This window comes from Motacilla alba, chromosome 1A (genome assembly GCF_015832195.1).
Source record: "Motacilla alba alba isolate MOTALB_02 chromosome 1A, Motacilla_alba_V1.0_pri, whole genome shotgun sequence".
NCBI lineage: Eukaryota > Metazoa > Chordata > Aves > Passeriformes > Motacillidae > Motacilla > Motacilla alba.
The window spans coordinates 45,325,109-45,345,670 of record NC_052031.1 but is presented as its reverse complement, the minus strand read 5'-3'; the positions used below and the strand labels follow the sequence as shown (position 1 = coordinate 45,345,670).

At 41.8% G+C, this 20,562-nt stretch overlaps 1 protein-coding gene and 3 non-coding genes across 4 annotated transcripts; 1 reads left to right on the top strand and 3 right to left on the bottom strand.

Annotated features, from left to right (window-relative positions):
- Positions 1-505: 505 nt before the first annotated feature.
- LOC119708457 lies at positions 506-4,030 on the bottom strand. The gene is made up of 2 exons (XM_038154920.1): positions 3,778-4,030; positions 506-2,536 (listed from the first exon to the last, which is right to left on the bottom strand). Exons 1-2 carry the CDS (start codon positions 4,028-4,030, stop codon positions 1,908-1,910), a joined length of 882 nt encoding a protein of 293 aa, XP_038010848.1. The 3' UTR covers positions 506-1,907.
- Positions 1,482-1,553, bottom strand: TRNAW-CCA. Its single transcript has one exon. It is a non-coding gene; the product is annotated as a tRNA-Trp (tRNA).
- TRNAD-GUC lies at positions 2,014-2,085 on the top strand. The gene has a single exon. It is a non-coding gene; the product is annotated as a tRNA-Asp (tRNA).
- Positions 2,189-2,260, bottom strand: TRNAD-GUC. Its single transcript has one exon. It is a non-coding gene; the product is annotated as a tRNA-Asp (tRNA).
- Positions 4,031-20,562: the final 16,532 nt, after the last annotated feature.

The window sequence follows — 20,562 nt, the reverse complement described above, 5'->3', positions numbered from 1 at the left end:
GTGGGACCAGGGAAACATCTAACAGATTATGCATCTCATACAAAATGCATCCATCTAACAGACTGTGCATTAGGGGAAAAAAAAAAAAGGACTATTCACATTAAATGGAATTCCTGTCAGCATAGCATGTGAGGCAGTCTTCCTTGTCCATTCAGACCTGGTAAAATCTGAGTCAGCTGAAATGCTGTGACCAGTTCTGAGTGCTTAAAAATGTAGCTTGTTTGGAAAGGCTCCAGAGGCAAGCGATAAAATAATCAGAGGCCCAGCAAACACAGTCTGTTATGCTGGAACATCTATAGAGAGGAATACCAAATTTCAAATATGTAAGAAGTACCTATAAAAAGGAAGGGAGAAACTATTCTCCAGTGCAATGACATGAGGGCTGGATTTAAGTCAAGGCAAAAGAGACATCAGGGTTACACTACATATGCTAATTTTGTAAATGTAAGAATAGCAAAGTACTGCAACAGATTACTTAAGGAAGATGCAGAATTTATTTATTTAAAAGGTTTTAAGGGTATGTAGAACAAACAATAGCCTATAAAAGCCAATGTATTTGGTTTAATAACCCCCACACAATTTGTTGAGTCTGATGAATCTGATTTCCAAGATTTCTGTATTAATTTTCTTCTATGGTTTACAACACTAACAATCAGTTCTTACAAAATGAGAATTGTATCTCTGGCATTCTCTCTCAATTCAGGCCCTTGACAAACTATTGTTTTCCTCCCATTTAAATTTCATCAAGTGTCAAACTTTCCAGTCCATCTGAATCACTAAAGTGTTATTTCCAAGACTTGCTATCTCATGTCTAAATCAAAGCTAAATCCTCTCTGTGCCTTTCTGCCATGGGTACCTGTTAACCTCAGCATGCGGAATTAGCTACTCTGAGAAAACTCTTCTGTTCCACAGCCTAACTCCATCACCCTCGAGGATTCCCCCCACTGGCACCCTGGTCCCCTCTCTCTCCCTGTCAGGGTTTCATTCTTCTGCAAGGTTCTCAAGATCTCTCTGAACTCTTGGCTGGACCAGACCATTTGCTGCCTCTGCCTTTACTTTTACTCCTTGTTATGTGAATTTCTGTGCTGAAAACATGGCATCTCCATTTTTGGGGCTTCTGTCCCCTTTAAAATTGAAAGTTACTCTTTCTATACAACTTTCTGAAGTTTTCTCATCATTTCCACAGAGTGGGCTGCCTTAATTAAGTAAACCTTTGATACCGTTCCTGCCTTTTGTGTTTAAGTGTGTAATCAGACAGTCCTATACACACAAAGACAATAAACTAAGACTTGCCACTTTTATCCAATGGGATTTTGCCTTAACCCTCGTTGTGCCCTCTGTGTTGCACTGCCCTCAGCCTCAAGCAGAAGAGGAGACCCTAAGCTGTAGGGGAAAACATAAAAATACCAACCAACAATAACGTTCCTTGGTTTCTAGCGCGAGGAAGGCGGTAAAAGCCGAGGAAGAAAAGAAAAACGTAATGACCCCGACGTGATTCGAACACGCAGCCTTCTGATCTGGAGTCAGACGCGCTACCGTTGCGCCACGAGGTCTTGCTCAGCACCCTCCAGCAGAGCCTTAGAACTCACCCGCCGCGGGCCGCTGGCAGCGCAGCCCCTCAGCGGGAAGGGCAGAGCAGGGCGGGGGCTGAGCCGGGTTGGGCCGGCGCGGCCCAGGACCTTGCCCGTCCGCCGCCGCACCCCTGCGCCGGCCCCTCTGCTGCGGCACTGTTCCGTTACCGCCTTCCCGCGCACGCACGCTGACTCTCCCCACCCACACCGCCGCTAGTGGTCCGCAGCAGCAAGGGCCTTCTGCTCCCGCTCCCTGGTGGTGCCGAGCTCGCCTCCCGCGCCGTTGCCGCCCTTCGCAGGCTCGTGGGTCCATGCTCCCGCTGCCGGAGGTCTCCCCTACTGTCCTTCCGCCCACAGCGCAGCATTTATGATCAACCACCAGGGACGTGGTTGTGCGGATTTGCGGATAAAAGCCATTCCGCGGGTAAAGCTACAAGGCAGGTCCTCGTTAGTATAGTGGTGAGTATCCCCGCCTGTCACGCGGGAGACCGGGGTTCGATTCCCCGACGGGGAGGCCGCAATCTGTATTTTTGCGGGCGGGCGGCGCCTTTTGTCTTTAGTGTCGTAAACGGCTCGCGTGGGGCGGGGCAAAAAAAAACTGCCGCGCGAGCGCAGCTCTCCCCGTCGGGGAATCGAACCCCGGTCTCCCGCGTGACAGGCGGGGATACTCACCACTATACTAACGAGGAGCTGCGAAACACGCCTCCCCCCGCGGTGCCCGCTCCCGCTGCGCCCGGGGCGCCTGCGCGGGTGGCGGTGGCGGGGGAGCGCAGCAGGGACGGGGACGGGCCCGCGGGGACAGGGACCGGCTGACGGGAACAGGCACGGCTCCCGCACGCACCGGCCCCGCGGCGTGCGGACACGGCTCCCTGGAAATTGCCGCGGGAGGGAAGTGCCCGGCTGGAGGCGGGGGCAGCTCGGGTGTCTTTGCGTTTGTAGTTCTGCATCTCTTTCACGCAGAGTTTCTTTTTACTGGAACCTGAGAAGTGCTGGAGTCAGCAGTCCTTGAGGTTAAGGAACCGGAGCACCTGCTCCTACCTTCCTAAAAAAGGAACGAGGGAAATGGAAACCAGCTACTTTGAGATTTGAGAGTAAAAGGCAGAAGGACATGGGCTGACCATCTGGCTTGACCCGGTCAGCAGAAACATGGTTGTAAGTTTGTATGACAGTGACATTAGACAAGGAACTATATTTAATTTGCTGACTTCTGAGATGAAGAATTAACACCACATAACAAACAAGTGATTGGAGCAAATGGTGTTCTCTTTTGATGGCCCCACTACTGCTAGTATTTGCATAAACGAACCTTAGCTTAGCTTTTTCAAATAATCATAGCTGAAGAGCAAACAGCTTCCTTTATGTGGACTTCTAAATATAAGTGACCTGTAAACAATGCCTTTCTGAGAATTGGCCTACTCATTTAAACATTTGAATGTGTTTCTCAGTGGATGCAACAGATTTAAATTTTGTCCTGGAAAGTGAAAAATAACAACCACAGTCTCAAAACAATTTCAAGACTTTAGATGTGGTGTAATGAATGAGCCACATTGTAGGGCTGTGATCTGGTGATAGGCTTTAAACCTCCCAGAGCAGGATCAAAACCAGTGTTTCCAGGCTGGTCTGCACTTGCTGTGCATGTTCAAATTTTATTCAAAAGATGGTAATTGTTTGCTTGAAGCTGGGAGACTTTCTGGTGGATCAAACGTTGCCTGTTTGCATTTTATAGCATCACACACACTTAGTTTAGATCTTTTTGCCTGCAATTTCTCAGGTCCTTCTGTTCATTAACCCTTGTGGTCAGGGAGCTGAGCTTCAGACATCTTTATGTACCCCAAACAAGAAGATGACTTATCCAAAAACACTTAAGAAGGGGAGCAAGAAGAGACATGGAGGTGTGAGTCAGCACAGCAAAAGGGCTGTTTTGAAGTGGATGGACTATTATGAGGCTGCAATGATTTGCAGTTACAGAGCAAATACATTCTTTGTTGATTTGTCACACAGACATGCAAATGCAAAGCAGAACAGGTACTGGGAACTACGATCAATGCTCCAAGATCTGTGGAGGCTCCATCTTCTCCTCAGGATCTACATGCAGCTATTTCGTGTGTCCAGTTCTAACAATCTTGTTGCATGATTTCCTCATCATTGCATCAGCTGTGTTTAGCTTGTCCCTAGTGGCTGCTAAAACTTGACTGGTGAAAGTCACTTGTAAGAGGCCCATTACAGCCATAGGCAGGAGCAGGGCTGGCATCTAGCAACTCGTTGAGGCTGGATGCTAGTAACCTCCCCTTCAGCTTGCTTAGCTGAAGCTCATATTGCAAAATGTCCAGATGAGTTTTGAATCTCATCATGGACGGCAAATTCCACGACCTCTTTGCCACAACAGGTTGTCCATCCTTGCTGGTAAGAATTTCCACATACCTCCCTCCTTGGAATTTGCCACGTTGCAACTTGATCATTTTGCCCTGCACCTCCAAGAAATGTCTGGCTCCATCTTCTTTATTCCTTCCCAACAGGTAGCTGAAGACAAGTCAGCTCATTCTGTAACCTCCTTCAGGCTGAACAAACCAACCTTTCTCAGCATCTCCCTGTTTGTTATATGCTCCAGCTCTCTATTCATTTGGTGACCCTTCACTGGACTCGTAGTTTGCTGGTATCTTTCTTGTTTCACCCTGCCCTGGGCTGTGCACAGCTCTCCATAGGCTGCCACAAGTGCCAGAAGGGGATGGGGCATTGATCACTTCCCTTGATCTAGCTAGACTGTTACTGATATTTCCCAGCCTATCACTAATTTTCATCGCTATAAGAGCAATCGCTCACTCAAGGCTGCCCTTGTTGTGCACTGGGACCTTTTCTGTAAAGTGGGGCTTTTGTTTGTCAAGTATTAAATTATCCACATAATATTTAAGATAGTTTAAAAAACCTTTAGTTTTAAGAATCTGTGCTGAGTTAGCTAAACAGAAATTCAAATTATGAGTTTGAAAAGAAGAACCATCTTTTCTTCATTCCTTTACCTTGACTTTTTTATCACTTGAACAAGTTGCTACAAATTCACCATCTGCAGAAAAAGCACAACAGAGTATTTCATCATCATGGGCATTTATCTCCAGGAGTCTCTCTCCACTTTCTGCTTTAAACACCTAAACCAAGGAACAGTAAAACCTTATAACTTGCAGACAGTTTGAAAAACTCAGAATTTAGAAAACACTGTAGCTGAGAGAGAAAGCAGGATTGTGAGCAGATACCGAAACATCACAGTGCATCATCAGGTACATTTTGCCTGGGGAAATATTGAACACAAAGTAGAAAGCATAACAAATGACAGTTTGGAATCTTCTACATGGTATATGAGTTAATGGAGCTTATATAAAGAGTGTAATTTCTGTTAGCAATCTTTCTTGAAGAGTTCGACTAGAGAAGAGCTTCAGAATTTGATGAATGTTTTAGGAAAAAAAAATGTTAAAAAACCCCAAAGGTGCTAAAAACCCCAAAGGTGTTAATAATAAAGCTGCTAATAAAATGTTAAAAAACCCCAAAGGTGTCCCAAAGGTGCTAACCCCAAAGGTGCTAATAATCAGCAAAAAGGCAAAGTTGACAACTTACTTCTTTTAACAACCAAAGTAGGTCAAAGCTGCCAGCACTCTAGCAATTTGTTGGCGTGCAGGTTTCACTGTGCATTCCTGGTCCAGTCTCCACCTTCATTGTATTGTGCATGGGGAACAGAAGAACAGCTCCCTTTCTAGACAAAACTCTGGCTTCATAGGGTGGAAAAAATTTCATCCCTTCTCCTTTCTTAGGATACAAGAACCACATTGGCATGGAAACCACATTCTTCTTTTCCTTACTTACGGGTATACTCCAATGATTACAGTAATCCATATGCACAGGGAAACCTTGAGAAATCCCAAGCGGTCCTCATAACTAGTAAAAACCAGTAAGGCATAATTCTTATTTCAGAAGGTGATTTTTATCTTTACCACATATTGTACTATTACTCCTGACTTCTCCCCTCAGAAGGTTTTTTGTCTTATTTTTCACTATTCTTCCTCTCCCCTCCCCCTTTGTTTTTGTTTGACTCTATCTGCTTAGGAAAAACCAGGATGTCTTATCTAAGTCATGGGAACACAGAAGAGTGACCTGAAAGCTCGAAGAAACTGCTGGCCCTGTGCAGCCTGTCAGTGCTGGGATTGGCTTCTCTGGCTACTTACACTATTTTTGGTGGGTGAATGAGCAGTAGAAGGGAAGTGGATAGGTTTTTAGATTTAGCAGATGGAAAAAGGAAGATGATATAAAATAAAATATTAAAAAACCATTAGAGAAATTAATTGCTGTTTCCAAAGTTATTAATGGCAGAGAAAACCAAATATGCACATTCACCATGGGTGGCTCCAGATGTCATTGTTGGTTAACTACCTTGCTCAATTGTAAAAAGCCTAACACTTAAAAAAAGGGTGCAGAAATTGATCACAATGCACTTTAAATTTGAAACAAGAGACGAATATTTAAAATCTGTTGAATAGCCAAAATAAAAAATGAGGAACTGTTGAGAATTATGTACTTAGAGCACAGCTACTTGAAATCAGATCTTTATTCTACTGTGTATTTGCAATACGTTGCCTGACAATCACCAAAATAGTCTTAATTCTAGTAAAATCAAAGAAAAAGTGTTTTAAAAAAAGATATTAGATACATTGCTAGGCAGAGTCACAGGACATTTTACAGCTTTGTCCCAGGTGCTGTGGGGGAGATGGTGATCTTCAACCATTGGTTTGGAGATGCCCATTTTCAGAGATGAGAAAAAGGCTGAGGAATTGGTGTGGGGCAAAATATGGAGGGAGACGTTGTCAAGATGATAATAAACAATCAAAATAAGGGGTTGTTAAAGTGCAGTGTTATGCAAAATAATGCACTTCCCAGGGAAAAAAAATATAAGCATGGTTGTTAAGATAACATTTTAATTTATGTTATTGTGTTATTGATCTCCATTATGTGTAATTTTGTATGTGAGGAATTTTGCTTCAAAAGGCACAAACACTATGCTTCTGAAGATCAGTCTTTATTTCTTTCAGTCTGCTATTTTGCCGGATAACGATCTTTCCCTAAGTGGTTTTTTCCTGGTTTTGCGTTTTTGTTTTTTTTTTTTTTTTTTTTTTTTGGTTTTGGTTTTGGTTTGTTTTTTTTTTTTTTTTGAATGTAGCTTTTGAAGTTTTCAATCGCACTGGCTCCCTCTGGTGGAATTCTGAAGTGCTCTACTTTACAGTCAGGGAAATTACTGACTCACACTTAGTTTGATAGATGATACGTGAAGGTTACTGTTTCATATAATTTAATAATACTGTTACATTAAAAACAGGGAAAAAGAAAGAGAATAATATATCATAAATGCAATTCAGCTTGCTGAAAATGAGCTCATGTTAGCTCCTCATTGCTAACATGAAATGTTAGCAATCTGGGTCAAAATGGCAGGAGAAAACATCTTTCCCCTCCCTCACATTCTTTCAACTGAAATCATGGCTAGTATTTTGCTAGTATGTGTTTGGAAAAGAAAGGAGTTTTATGACAAAAATGCCATAAATATGGGACTGGCCTGTTTCATTTGACAGCAAAACTCAGCCAGTCTCTTACAGAGTGTGTTCTATCATAGGAGAATTTCCATTTTGAAATTAATCACTTGGCTGCGGTTGCCACTTGCATCCTGAGCTGAACCAGTCCATGGTCCATTCGTCCATTTCTTATGAATAATGAATATAGAAAAGAGAAAAGAAAGGAAAAGAGGAGCAGAAAATAGGGGAACTGTTATTTCCCCTGTTAATGCATGTGGCAAGGACTTACATTTTTGAGGACTTTGCCAAAAAATGAAACTGAGCCTTTCACCTAGAGTTGGGCAACTGCATGGTTGCCCTTTCTCAGTGTAGCAACACTGACTGAGAGGAAAAAAATGTTTAAAGTTGCATCATCACTCCATCCCAGTCCCCTGTCTCTGCAGTGTAAGTCCTCATTACTGGACATGGTAGGTTTCCCAAATGAGTGGATGTTCCTGCCTCTTCTTTAATTGGGTTCAAGAACTCTTGCCTGGAGCCAGAGAAAGGGAGTACTTTTTGTCAATTGGACTCTGCTGTATAAACATTCTCAGGTTGACACACTGATATGCTTTTAATTATGGCACTTTAGAAACTTTGAAAGAAAGAAGACATGAAAAAGTAATTTTTTTCTGTAGATTACCTGTTCATTTTGGAAGAAATCATGGCTCCTCTGTTCACATGGATGAAGGGGCCACAGTCTTTTCTGACATAGTTTAAGAAAGGTAAAAAGGGAAATGCTAAAGATATTTTTAGAACCATTGTTCTCTAAGTGACGTGAAGACTGAGCTATTTGAAAGGGCTTCACTGCTAAATACCAATAATATTTTACACTTTTGACAAAATTCTGCTGAAGATATCAAATTTTTCCTCAGTCTGACATGGGAAAAATCCTGACCCTACATACTTCTCTGTTTAAATAAAATAATTTAAACAGACTTATTAGATAACTTTTTAAAAATGAACTTATTGTTCCACTGAGTCTGAAACTTCAGCTTTTCAGAATGATTTTGGATGGGTTATTTCAGATTTTCACAAGAACTCCACAACCAATAGTATTATGAGTAAGACCTGTAAGAGGTGTTACTAGTGTACATAATTCTGCACACCTCAAAGTAATTGGAACATTTCTTTAACCTGTAAGACACACAACATCAGATAAGTAATATATTACATGTGTCAACATGTTAGTCAAACATTTGATATAGACTTTAGTAATGTTAAATCTTGTCTTTTCTTATGCAGAAGTTGTATATTGTTCAGCAAATTCCTTACTTGACATTTCCACAGTGAATGTTTGTTTTACATCTACAAACCTCATTAGTTTTGGACAATGCTTTTTTATTTTTAAAATTAATGGAACCAGTCATGAGTTACCAATTTTGAAATAAATCTAGTTTCTGTGCCAAGAGAGTATGTAAGAAATTTCAGCTTTGTTTAAAAGGCAAAAGTTGTTGCAACTGTGCATTAAGAATTGAAAGTCATTCACATAGCATTCATAACATGTGATTAAAAGCTGAGTTTGACTATTTTCAGCTAGGCACTGTCAAGAGCATTATGTGTTAATCAGAGAACCTGATAGATAGTGCACTCCTAGGTTAGGTTCATGCCAAAGAGACCTGTACAGTACAAAAAAGAGAAGAAGAATGAAAATAATATTTAGAAACCAGAAGGCATATCTAAAAGACTTAGATACACAAAATTGTAAAATTGCAGGCAAAAAGAGCTAAAATAGGTAAAATTGTCAGCAACTATTTGTAAAGCAACTCTGCCTCCTATAGAGACTTAAAAATGTAAACTCATAATACATTAAAACTTACTTATAAGGAATAATTATATTAGTATTTTTAATAGTAGTTAATTACTGCTAATAAATAAGCCCCCTCTCCATCAAATGAATAAGAATTAATATATTCAGAATGTATCTTTTCCTGAAGGTATTTTTTTCAAAATAAGGAGGGAAAACAAACACTTTGTATAAGGGCTCAATTCCAGTACAATGCTGGATGCAAACTTCTTCATTTTTGTTCTGTATTGATCTTGGTTATATTAAGGATAATTTCAGGATAAGTGGCAAACGTGAAGGCAAGAACAAAGGTGTTTAACTCTTATGGGTGTGTCAATCCCTTAACCTGAAATCACTTCTACATCATCCATCAGCTGGTAAAACCCCATAGAATATTTAAAAGTTTAAGGGATGCAGCTTTGTGAGATTATTTAGATCAGTCTGGGAATCTGACCAAAAGACATACATTCAGGGCAGAAGTTGTATCAGAAGATAGATCAATGGATTCATTGAGCAATCCTCTGGTCATCACTATAATTCAGAAAAAAACCTTTGCATGCACAGGAGAGAGTTCCTGAAGTTTGACTATCTCATTGAATAACATTGTATTTTCTTTGGATGAAAGGTTAAAATACAAAATGTACAGGTTCGGGGAGTTTTTTAGGTAAATTAATTATGAACATTTTCTATGTTCATAACATGAGCTTTCATTCTTATCACATGCCAGCTCCTGTAACTGCAATCTAGCAATCTGTTTTCCCTACATTTGCAAGTGAAAGAACAACTCAAAAATGGGCACTACCAGGCCCATAATATTTCTGTTCTCTTAACAAGAGACATGCTTATGTGTAAAGTTTAAATCTAGACCTGAGTTTCCTTACAATTTAGGGAGGGTCAGGAGGGCATTGCAGTTGTGCAGACCGGATGCAGAACTTCGGCTGAGATACTTGGGAGAAGGATGTTGTGGATAGATGCGTATCTCAGATTCTAATGCCTTTGTGTTTCAGGATGCATTCTGAATTTGGGTGTTGCCTTGTGCTAGTTCCATATTTAAACTTCCTCTGTGGTATAACAATTACTTTGAGATTTGGTGAGTGAAATAAAAAGGATTCATGAGTTTTGAAAAGACAAGGTAGTGAAAGCTATAAAGAGGAAAATATACACAGACCATATGTGAAGAGGATATGAAATTTGGAAGACTGAAACTCTGGTTTCTCCAGCCCATAAACCGTATGTGTTCATGTGTTCAAATAATGCAGGCAAGAAATTATTGTTGTGCAGCGTGCTCTCTGCCTTTGACAGGTCACTTTCTGAAAGGGAAAACAGCATGAAGTCATGCATGAAGAATGGCATCTAAATGGCTGGTCCTAAAAGATGTGGGTACGGTACAAAAAAAGGATGGGGGCGTGTGATGGTGTTGGGGCTGTCCAACAGCAGCAGGTGTGCCGTGCACTGTCAGGAAGTCAGAGATCTCAGCAGGCGCCTGTGCTTGCATTCCTCATCCCTCTCTGTGTGACAGCGTGATGCCCACATTGTCACCGCTGCTGTCCTAGCTCCTTACTGCAGTCCTTAATGAGAACAGTGAGCACTCCCTCTCTGTGTAGGCATTTGCACTGGTTTTGCCTGGGGGAGAGTTAATTTTCTTCATAGTAACTCCTGTGGGGCTGTGGTTTGGATTTGTGCTGGAAACAGTGTTGATAACACAGGGATGTGTTTGTTATTGCTGAGCAGAGTTTACACAGAGCCAAGGCCTTTTCTGATTCTCACCCCACCAGAGAGGAGGCCAGGGTGCACAAGGAGCTGAGAGGGGACACAGCTGGACAGCTGACCCCACTGACCAAAGGGGTATTCCCGATCACATGTGGAAGAACTCAGATATACAGCTGGGGGAAGAAAGAGGCAGTGAAGGATGTTTGGGATGATGGTGTTTGTCATCTCAAGGAAGCCTTGCACTTGATGGAGTCCTGCTCTCCTGGAGATGGCTGAACACCTGCCTGCCCATGGGAAGCAGTGAATGAATTCCTCATTTGGCTTTGCCTGTGTGTGGCTTTTGCTTTATCTGTTAAAATGTCTCTCTTTATCTCAACCCCTGAGTTTTCTCACTTTTCCCATTCTCTTTCTCCCCACCACTGGAGGGATTGAGTGAACAGCAGCGTGGTGCTTATCTGCTGGCTGTTGCAGAGTGACAGAGGCAGCATTTCAATGTGAGGCTAGCAGAGTGTTATTCTGGGCTGCCTGCAGTGTCCAAAGTCAGGTGGGATAAAGGAAAGCTTGTTGACAAGGAAATTGTTATTTCTTTTTTCATATCTCCCTCCTCATCCTAAGAAGTTAGTTTCTAGAATTTTTTGTTGTTTCAGTGACACAGAAGTATTATCTACCTTGACCTTTTTTTCATTAAGCTTGTCTGTAAGAAGATTGTCATACACAAAAACTTTAATTTATATTCTTGTTATATTACTACAACAGAGACAGTTACATTGAATGAATAGTTTTATATTGAAATGCTTTTCATTAGGTAATTTAATTGATGCATTTGGTGCTACCACAAGGAGCTCCCAAAAAAAGGGAATGTTTTAGCTTAATATACTATGTATGAACACTTTCCAGCCTGTATGGCAATTGCTCATCCTTCTGTCTGAAGCAATGATCTTTTGGCAGAAGCTTAATGGCTGCTATTCCATTGGGCAAGCTAAGGCTCTTAACTCTAAGTTATTCACTTAGAGAGTTATTGTCTTAATTCTTGTGTCTGGATGATCATAGAGAATGTTATTAATAATAGATTGGAGATGAAAAATAAGAGGGTCTATTCATCAAAGAGGGTATCCAAAGGACATAGGAACTCTGGCCAGCTGGACTGATTGTTTTATGCAATGACTGCGTCGTTTGTATAGCAGATGCCTAATAGTAGCTGCTGAAGTCACTGAACTGCATTTTTCTCTGGAATATGTAAACATCTTACCAACTTCGCAAATTGAAAAGATACATTTTCATAGATGAGACTGAGTTTCATAGATGAGACTGCTGTTAAGCAACTAAAGATGTTATACGACTTAATTTTATTGTATGACTCTAATCCAAATGCAGGAAAACTGGAATAGAAAAAAAGTTTGTAGTGGAAGGTAGCATGAGGAAGGTTTTTTTTCAAAAGGGTTTTGGAAATATTTTTAATATGAAAGATTCTTCTATCAAGCATCTGGCTATGGTTTCTAGATTTATCTGAAGGGGAGACATTTTTCATCATATTTTAAGTGCTTTAAAATAGCTGACCTTTTTTATACCCAGTATTTGCTCTTCTACAGTCTGTGGTGGGAGAGGATTTTTTTGTTGTTCTGCAAACAGCATCATTTTCTCCTATCCACAGCCGTGTATGATGGACTCACAGGAGGAATACATCTTAGAGGAGGAGGGTTTTGGGAAATGTGGGGGAATCAGACAACTGGTGTGCTGGAAACAGCAGAAACCACAGGAAAAAAAGAGCATGGGGCAAAGTATTTTGGAGCAGAGTTTGCAAGCACTTATTGATGTGAGCAGGGACTGACAGACAGCCCAGATTAGTGTATGAGTGTAATGGGACTTCATGCTCTACAAGATCAAAATAGCAAATGCCCCATTATGGCAATTATCAACTGGTAAAAGCACAATAGATGAAGCTGATAAAGTATTTCTGTGTTCATTAGCCTCACTATGTGGCAAATGTGTTATAGGTCACCATATGCTAATGCTTTACCTGACAAACAGAAAATGTTAATGGAAATTATAGAAAGACAAATTATAAGGAGGCCAATCCATGTTCAGCCATTACAAATCCAACTAAATGTTCAGCCTACAACTACTTCTTGGTGAGTCTGTGGTCAGCATCCAAAATTCTTTCTTCTGATCCAAGTGTTGAGGGGATTTAGGTCAGTCAGCATCTTTCTTGCAACTTGGCTACTTGGAGCCAAGACAGAACCATTTTGATTTTTAACTTGGGGAAACAGATAGCTAATTCATTTGGCCTTGAAGAATATTGGAAGGCAAATAAATGATCAAGCATTGTCAAGCATTCTTCAGGGAAAAGCCATTTGTAATCAAGATTTGCAAAACAAAATACACAAATAACTTGGGCTGAACTAAACTGCAGCTTTTTAACAAGAAAACAAACTAATTTTACTTGTGTAGGTGTGGGTCCATGCCTTCTATCATATGTCTTAAGGTTTTGCATGTAACTATTTTATTTAGATTTTTGTTCTGCTCAGGAAAAAGCCTTTAGCTCATCTGGTACCAGTGGATTCCAAGATGTTCTTAAAAATTTCACCATTTCCCTTTGTGGCTGAGCCATGTTTTTAATATTCACTCAAAGGTCTGGGTAGAACAGAAGGTATAGACTTTTACCAATATGGAATACAGCCCCTCCATAATGGTGCTAGTTAACAAGCTACAGGGAGGAAGGACTCTTTTCCAGATCTTTCTCAAATCCTTCCAGGCAAGTTCTTCCAAAGCACTAAAGAGCTCTTCAACACTTACATTCAGAAGATCTGAGAGTTCTAATTACAGCCAGGTCTTCACGACTGACACAGATGATGGTGATGAGACAATGAGATCTCAGTGTGTTCCTTCTGTTTTTTATTAACCTACACTGAATGTTACAGACATAACTGGCTTCTATTGGTTGCATATATCACCTACGATACTCAGGATACCAGCAAAAAACAAACAAACAAAAAACCCAAACTAAATTAAATGCTGATTTGTGTAATTGATCTGGTCTAAATTTGGTGCTCATTTCTAGTTTAAGGCCTCAGAACACAGATATACCTCTACAAACTCTTTGGAGTTATTACATTTACCTCAAGATTCAAGCATATGTAATGGTGGTGCTCAGGAAAAATTATACGGTAGCTGGAGAGGAATGAAAACTCAACAGGATAAAACAGCACAATAACAGGAAAAAAATGAAGATATAAAAACCAATGGGTTGTTTTTGAGGTTAGTGGAATGGGGATCTATGGCTAAACCCAGCTGGCCTGGAGGAAGAGAAAAATAGGGTAAATAAAAATATGTAAATAAGAAGCATTGCCAATTAAATTTTAACATGATTTGGGCAAGAAAGTAGCAATGTTTAATAAAAATCTAAGTATTACCTGGCAGGGGCAAAGATATGTAAGCAGGGAGTTCTTAAATAACCAGCACATATATTTGGTATTCTCAGCAATGTATTTCTTCCAAGAGGAATTTCAAAACACAGCACCATAATTTCAACAGTTCTCCCATTCTCTGGACCAGATTTTCTTCCCTTTTTTGAATATCTGCATGCTTTAATAGCTTCAAAAATATTGCAGAGGGATAATTAAATTGTTCTGTAGTTAACTCTTACAGATAGAAGTTAGGAGAGATCTGGGAGAAAGAAAAACAAATTTCTGAATTAAGAAAGAAAAAGTAGTCACAGAGATCAAAGTATGCTTTGGGGCAAGCAGCTCTTTATGGCTGCAGCAGCTGCAGCAGGTGAGGTAGCTTTGCTGTGCAATGAGGGTAAGGTAGGCTGCTGTGCACCATCCCGAGGCACCTTGGCATGGGAGTGTCACCTAAGCTACACATACTGCCTTGCCACAGCTTGTAGGAATTGAAGAGAATAGTCTTGTGACAAACTTAGGGATGATAGGGGCCAGAGAGGCTTATCAAATTAATTTGAGCTTTTTCTAAAGAAGTAATGTCACCAAAATGACTACTGCAGCCTTTAGACCAGCGCAGCCTCTGCGTGTAGGCTGAACTACAGGACACCTTGGGACAGTGAATGTCTCCTGTCCTTTGCCTAGTGTTCAGATGGGAAATTGCTCATTAGTGAGTACTAACACTGACTGAAGCTCACAGCCTTCTCATAATTCATATGCTCGGTCCAATGGGGCTTGAGAGCCTTGGGCAATTCATGAGCCATTGATGTTGCTCTGCTGCTGCCGTGTCACACAGTGTGTTATGGATTAGCAGTGGCACTGTGTCAGTGGCACTGTGCTCTGACCCTCAGCCACCAGAGCCATGTGGTGGGACAGGAGGGCTACGGAGGGATTCAGCTGTCCATCTGAACTGGCCTCAGCTGGGAGAAGGAGGCAGTGGGACCTTGTGAGTCTGGTGTAACCACCTGCCTGTGGACCTGTGCTGATGTCCCCTCTCTTCAGATGTCAGGGGAGTTGCTTTTTGTGATATGGAGATTTTGGTATGCTGCTCGAAGACTGAAATATTATGCACACTGAATAACATATGTAATAGATATTGCACATCATTAATGTGGCATCGCCAAATTCAATTTTAATTTCATTTATTTTGAAGTTAAAACCAATTTAAAATGTCAAATGATTAGGATGTACTTTGTAGATTAGACTTTTTTGTATTATCCAAACAGAAAATCCAGCAATTAGACATGGAGTCAGAGAGTTGTACAACCACAGTTATGGGATCAGAGCAGTTCACAGAAATATTTTAGAGTTTTTTAATCTGTGTTCCAACCAGTGCCCTATGTTCACATTCATAGTACCATCTATGTCTGACCTATGTGTTTGAGTCAATATGAAGCCAGTGCATTTTCACATACTACCAGCTTTTGGTGTCTGTTGGAACCAAGAGCTGCAGCACCTTTGTGCTCCCTCTCCTGTGCAGGGCTGCATAAAACTGAGGGCAATCAGGGTTGCACATTCAGCTGCTTTTGATGCATTTCCCCTACTTTAAATTCATGGTGTTAAGAATATAATCCACATGGTGGCCAGGTGGCATGAACTTTAAATCTTCCAGGTGTTACTGTTAACTGTTTCTAAGAAAACTATCTCATCACTGCTTCCCATAAAAAGGCAAAAGCCTCTCCCCAGTTTAGTTGAAATGGGAGAGAAAGTTAGCTATGAATTTTAGAGTTTACTTTTGGAGGTCAGTAGAGTGTGATAAAAGCATTTAGAAAATATTTGGTGAAGTGAACCCAAACAGAAGGACATTCTTTGTGAAACAAAACGTAACATTGCCCTATCCTATTACTCAGGTCAGATTGCAAAATGTTTTTACTGTGACTGTAACAGATTCTGCCATTAGCAGATGCATATGCAGAGTACATGCCCGTGGACCTAGGAGATAATTAACAGGAACAGAAAACAGTGTGATCAAAAGCCCCTGGTTCCTCTCTGCTGCATTGTATCATCCCTTCTGGGCGTCATAGAATGCAGTATTATCAACCAGTATTAAGATAGGGTTTAATCCCAAGCCTCAGGCTGTGCCAGCTTCTGCATTGCTCTATAAATCATCCTTTCTTAGCAGAGTTTGGTTGGGTATGAAAAAGGTGTTCATATCTAAGCTTCAAAGTCAGCACTTGCTGATGCAATTAACTAATCTACAGCTCTCAAAGCTGAAGCTAGTTGTTTATTTTTAGGTAGAACTACTTTTCATCCAAAAGTGCTGACTTATCAAAATTGGAGTGTTTTGTGGGAAGATGTTTTAGCAAAAAATTGAATAGAACTGTCTGCTGAGGAGGCATGAGGAGAATCTGCAAGCTTGATGGAGCAAGGGGCAATGACAAGTTGAGAACCCACAGCTCTGGAGCCAGGCATGCAGCTCTTTGGAAACTCAGCTTTTCCGTTCTCAGCTTTTACAAACCTCACCTCAGGACTGCCAGCAGTGGGGAAATCCTTAGTGTTCAACCCTGAACTGCCCATCTACCCCAAACATTGGTGTAGCAAGACTTGGGGAACATGATGGAGCTTTGTGGAAAGGTAAAAAACACAAAGAGATCTGTACTTTTGAAAACCATAATTTTGAAATTTCTTTGCTGTGGCAATTTGAGGTTTTAGTCTAAAAGAGAAGAGGCTTTTTACATTCAGCAGAAAAGTTCCTGTGACTAGACAATAATATCTGCAAATGTATGTACACAGCATTAGCTTCCCTTTTTCTCAGCTGTCTGCACAAGGTTTCTTAAACCCTACCTATTTCAGACATGAAAAGAGAAGTTACGAGAAACACAGCAGCAGTCACCAAGGGAAAATGCTGACAAGCAGTATGGTATGGACTAGCCAAATAGAAATCCTACATTGCAGTTAGACCATTTTTGAAAGGCATTTAAGAAGGCATGCATTAGTAGATGCTATTCACGAGAGCTTTGGGGTACATTCACACCTTTGTCCCAGTCTCTCCATCTCTGGATTGCTGCATTGAAGACTTGCAGTTTCACCTTGTTGTATTTGCCTTTGGACAAAGCACAAGCAGAGCATCTTCTCTGTTCCTCTGAACACTGACTCTAAAGATCTAGAGTCAGAAGCTGTGAAATAACTACTCTCAGTTCCCTGAACAAGCTTGCTATGGAGCTGTCTCCTTTGTTCTTACCCAAGGAGAGTACTCATCTCTGTAATTTGCTTGGCAGCTGAACCCCAGCCTCCTACTATTCAAGGTATTTTGAAGCTAAAAAGCATTGTTTTATATTGTTTTATACTGAAGAGTTCTATAAAATAAGAGATACACTTACAGAGGTAACTTAAATAGTTCTTTACTCATTTTAACTCCTATAATTACACTGCTAAGGTAATATTTGCATGACTTCACCCCGGATGAGCTTTTTTTTCCCCCTGAAGCTCTAACTCTCTTTTAAAGAGACACAGTGATGTACTTCTTGGCTAGGCTACAGTACTGTGTTTACTAGGACTTGAAATTTTCAGTATTTAGGTACTCTGATCAGTAAAGAATGAAAATTTGGTTGATACAGGATGGATCAGTGCTGCCTTTCAGACCTGGCCTCCTGTCTCTTGTAAGCACTTTCTGTAGTGCTCAGTGCAGTTTACTGTTTTGGTGTCTGTGTTCAAGATGCTCCAGGATCTGCCCCAGCTTATCTAAAACATTTCATAAAGTGCCAGGAGGAAGAGTGTGAGGAGTAAGTTCAGAAGAGGAGCAATAATTATCAAAAGGGAGCTGCTCTCTTTATTGAGCTGCTGGCCACCAGTTTATTCTAACCTTGTGCTGCTTTCCCAATAATCACACTGAAAATCCTGCTGTGATTATCAGACATTCCTTGAACTATGCTGGGCAACAGCATAAGCATTTTAATTTTTGATAGGCCAAAATATGCCTGTTTGCACAGTGGGAAATTGGAAAGGAATGTGAGAAAAGTGCACCTGGAGAATTGCAGTTCCTAGTACATGTTCCCGTCTTCTGGTGATCTGAAGTTCATAAATGTCTAAAGACAGAGTTGGTGTGATATTAGTTTTTAAAATGAGAAGTATCTTTATCTTTTTACAAATGTAGGAGCCTGTTTGGAGAAGTAGAAGAGAATATAGGGGTTCCTCACTTTTGATTTGGATTTTGCTTCTTTCATTGGATGAAAAATTTCCACAGTCTGCGTCAGGCCATGAAGCTCTTCTCTCAACCAGGAGTTTGGAAAGTACTTTTTCAGAAAATTTCCTATGATTCTTAATGGTTAATCATATGTGGAATTTAATACTGGCATACCAGGAACTAGAATGAATGCCTTTAATGTTCAAAATTTTATAACTTTCCCTTCTATCTTTCTAGTATTTAAATAGCTCATTTTCATATTGCCTACAATACTCTTGCATGTGTGTAAGTGTTGCTACTACTGGTCTTTTATGGCTGAAATATTGAGAGCTGTATTCAAATTTCAGTTTAATTTTGGGATAATTAAACCACATTTCTGCATTTTTCTCAATAGTGAAGGATATTTGCCTCCCAAATTATAAAACAGTTGGACGTATTTTACTATTTTAGTGCCACATGTATTCCCTTGTCTATCCTTGAATGCAAACAAGTTTTTTAAAGAAAGCCAATGCTGTGAATACCATGTAATGTCATGTGAACTTTGCACTGGAGATAAATAGAATGTGGTGACATTTCCACAGCTGTGGGAGAATAATCTGGAAAGGTTAGGCAGGATTACCTTTTTTTTTGTTTGAATACATAAAATTGATCAGTTTGCAGTCAGTGGAGGTCATCCATTTTGGGCTTGGGCTCACTGGACCATATCCAAAACCTACGGATGTACTTTCCTCTATCCACTTGTATCCACCTGCGGGGACAGAAAACTCTGGTTGCTGAGTGCAGAGGCCAAGCGGCATTAGCTTCAAGCTAGAATTTAAAACAGATGGTGCCCCATGCTGACACTGACCTCCAGCACCCTCCCATGGCTTTTCTGGTCACCCTTGTGCGCTGGCTGGGATATGACCCCCTGTACGGACCAGTTGCATTTCTTTGCTTTGTTCTGTTCTGTGCCCTCTGCCTGTCACTTGTTGCCTCTGGTTTTATACAGGAATTATTGTCTTTCTGGCTGAAGGCAGCATAGAGGAATTGAAGGGTGCCTGCCAGCCTCATCGGCAAAATCTGGGCACGAATGGAAATCAGGATCAATGAATAAATAATATGATTAATATTTCGCTAAAGACGCTCTTTGCTTTCGGCCCTTTTACTGTTTCTAGTAAAAAGCCTTTCATTTATCTCGTCGGATGTCCAAAGCCCAGCAGCAGCACTCCAGAGAAGCACCGCCTGTGGTGACCCGGGGACTGCACAGACGCGGCTCCCGGCCGCAGCCCGCCAGCCGCAGGCTGCCCGTGTGTCAGCGCACGGACCCCCGCGCTGGACCGCAAGGCGGAGCCGAGATCATCGCCAGCGGGAGCCTGAGGAGCTGCGGCGGCTCCGTGCCGGGCCCTGCGGCGCTGCGGGGCCGTGCGGGCGCGGGGGGACCCCTGGCGGGCACGGGGGAAGCTCGCCTGCCTCCCGCCGCCGGGCACCCCGGCTGCGCGGACACGAGAGACCTCCCTGCTCCCGGCTGAGCTGGGCGAGCTGCGGCAGCCCAGGGCTTAGGGAAAATCGCATTGCTGCAATGGGCGTGCATGCACAGAGACCGAGTCTCTCTTTGACGCTCATCCGGGAGCCGCAGCCATCAGCTTCAACAAAGTTCAGGCACGAAACTGGGTTGGGGGACATATAGTGTGGGTATCAGCAAAAGGTTCTTCACCCAGAGGGTGGCTGGGCATTGGAGCAGGCTCCCCAGGGGACTGGTCACAGCACCAAGCCTGACAGATCTCAAGAAGCATTTGGACAATGCTCAGAGGCACAGGGTGTGACCCTTGGGGTGTCCTGCGCAGGGCCAGGAATTGGACTCAATGATCCTGATGAGTCCCTTCCAATTCAGCTTATTTTATGATTCTATAAGTTCTATGAAAGTTGCTCCATGGGGAGAGTGTTTTGTGTCAGCAGGGAAGTGGACAGTGTGTGACTTGCATCAGGACGCAGGGATAAAAACCTGCACTGGAAATGTAACCCAAGGCAGGAAGCACAACAAAGCCTCTCAAGCTCGATGCTGCTGGCATTCAGTGATTTGAATGCTGCACCTCAAATACCATGTTCAGTTTTGGGTGCCTCTCTACAAGGCAAGAGTTTGAAGTTCTCGAATGTGTCCAGAGTAGGACAATGGAGCTGGTGAATTGGCTGGAGCACAAGTCTGATGAGGAACAGCTGAGGGAGCTGCGGTAGTTTGGCCTGGAGAAAAGGAGGCACAGGTGGGATCTTATTGACCTATATAACCACCTGAAAGGAGGTTGTATCAAGGTGAAGATCAGTCTCTCCTCCTAAATTACAGGTGGTAGGACAAATTGTCTCCAGTTCCACCAGGGCAGGT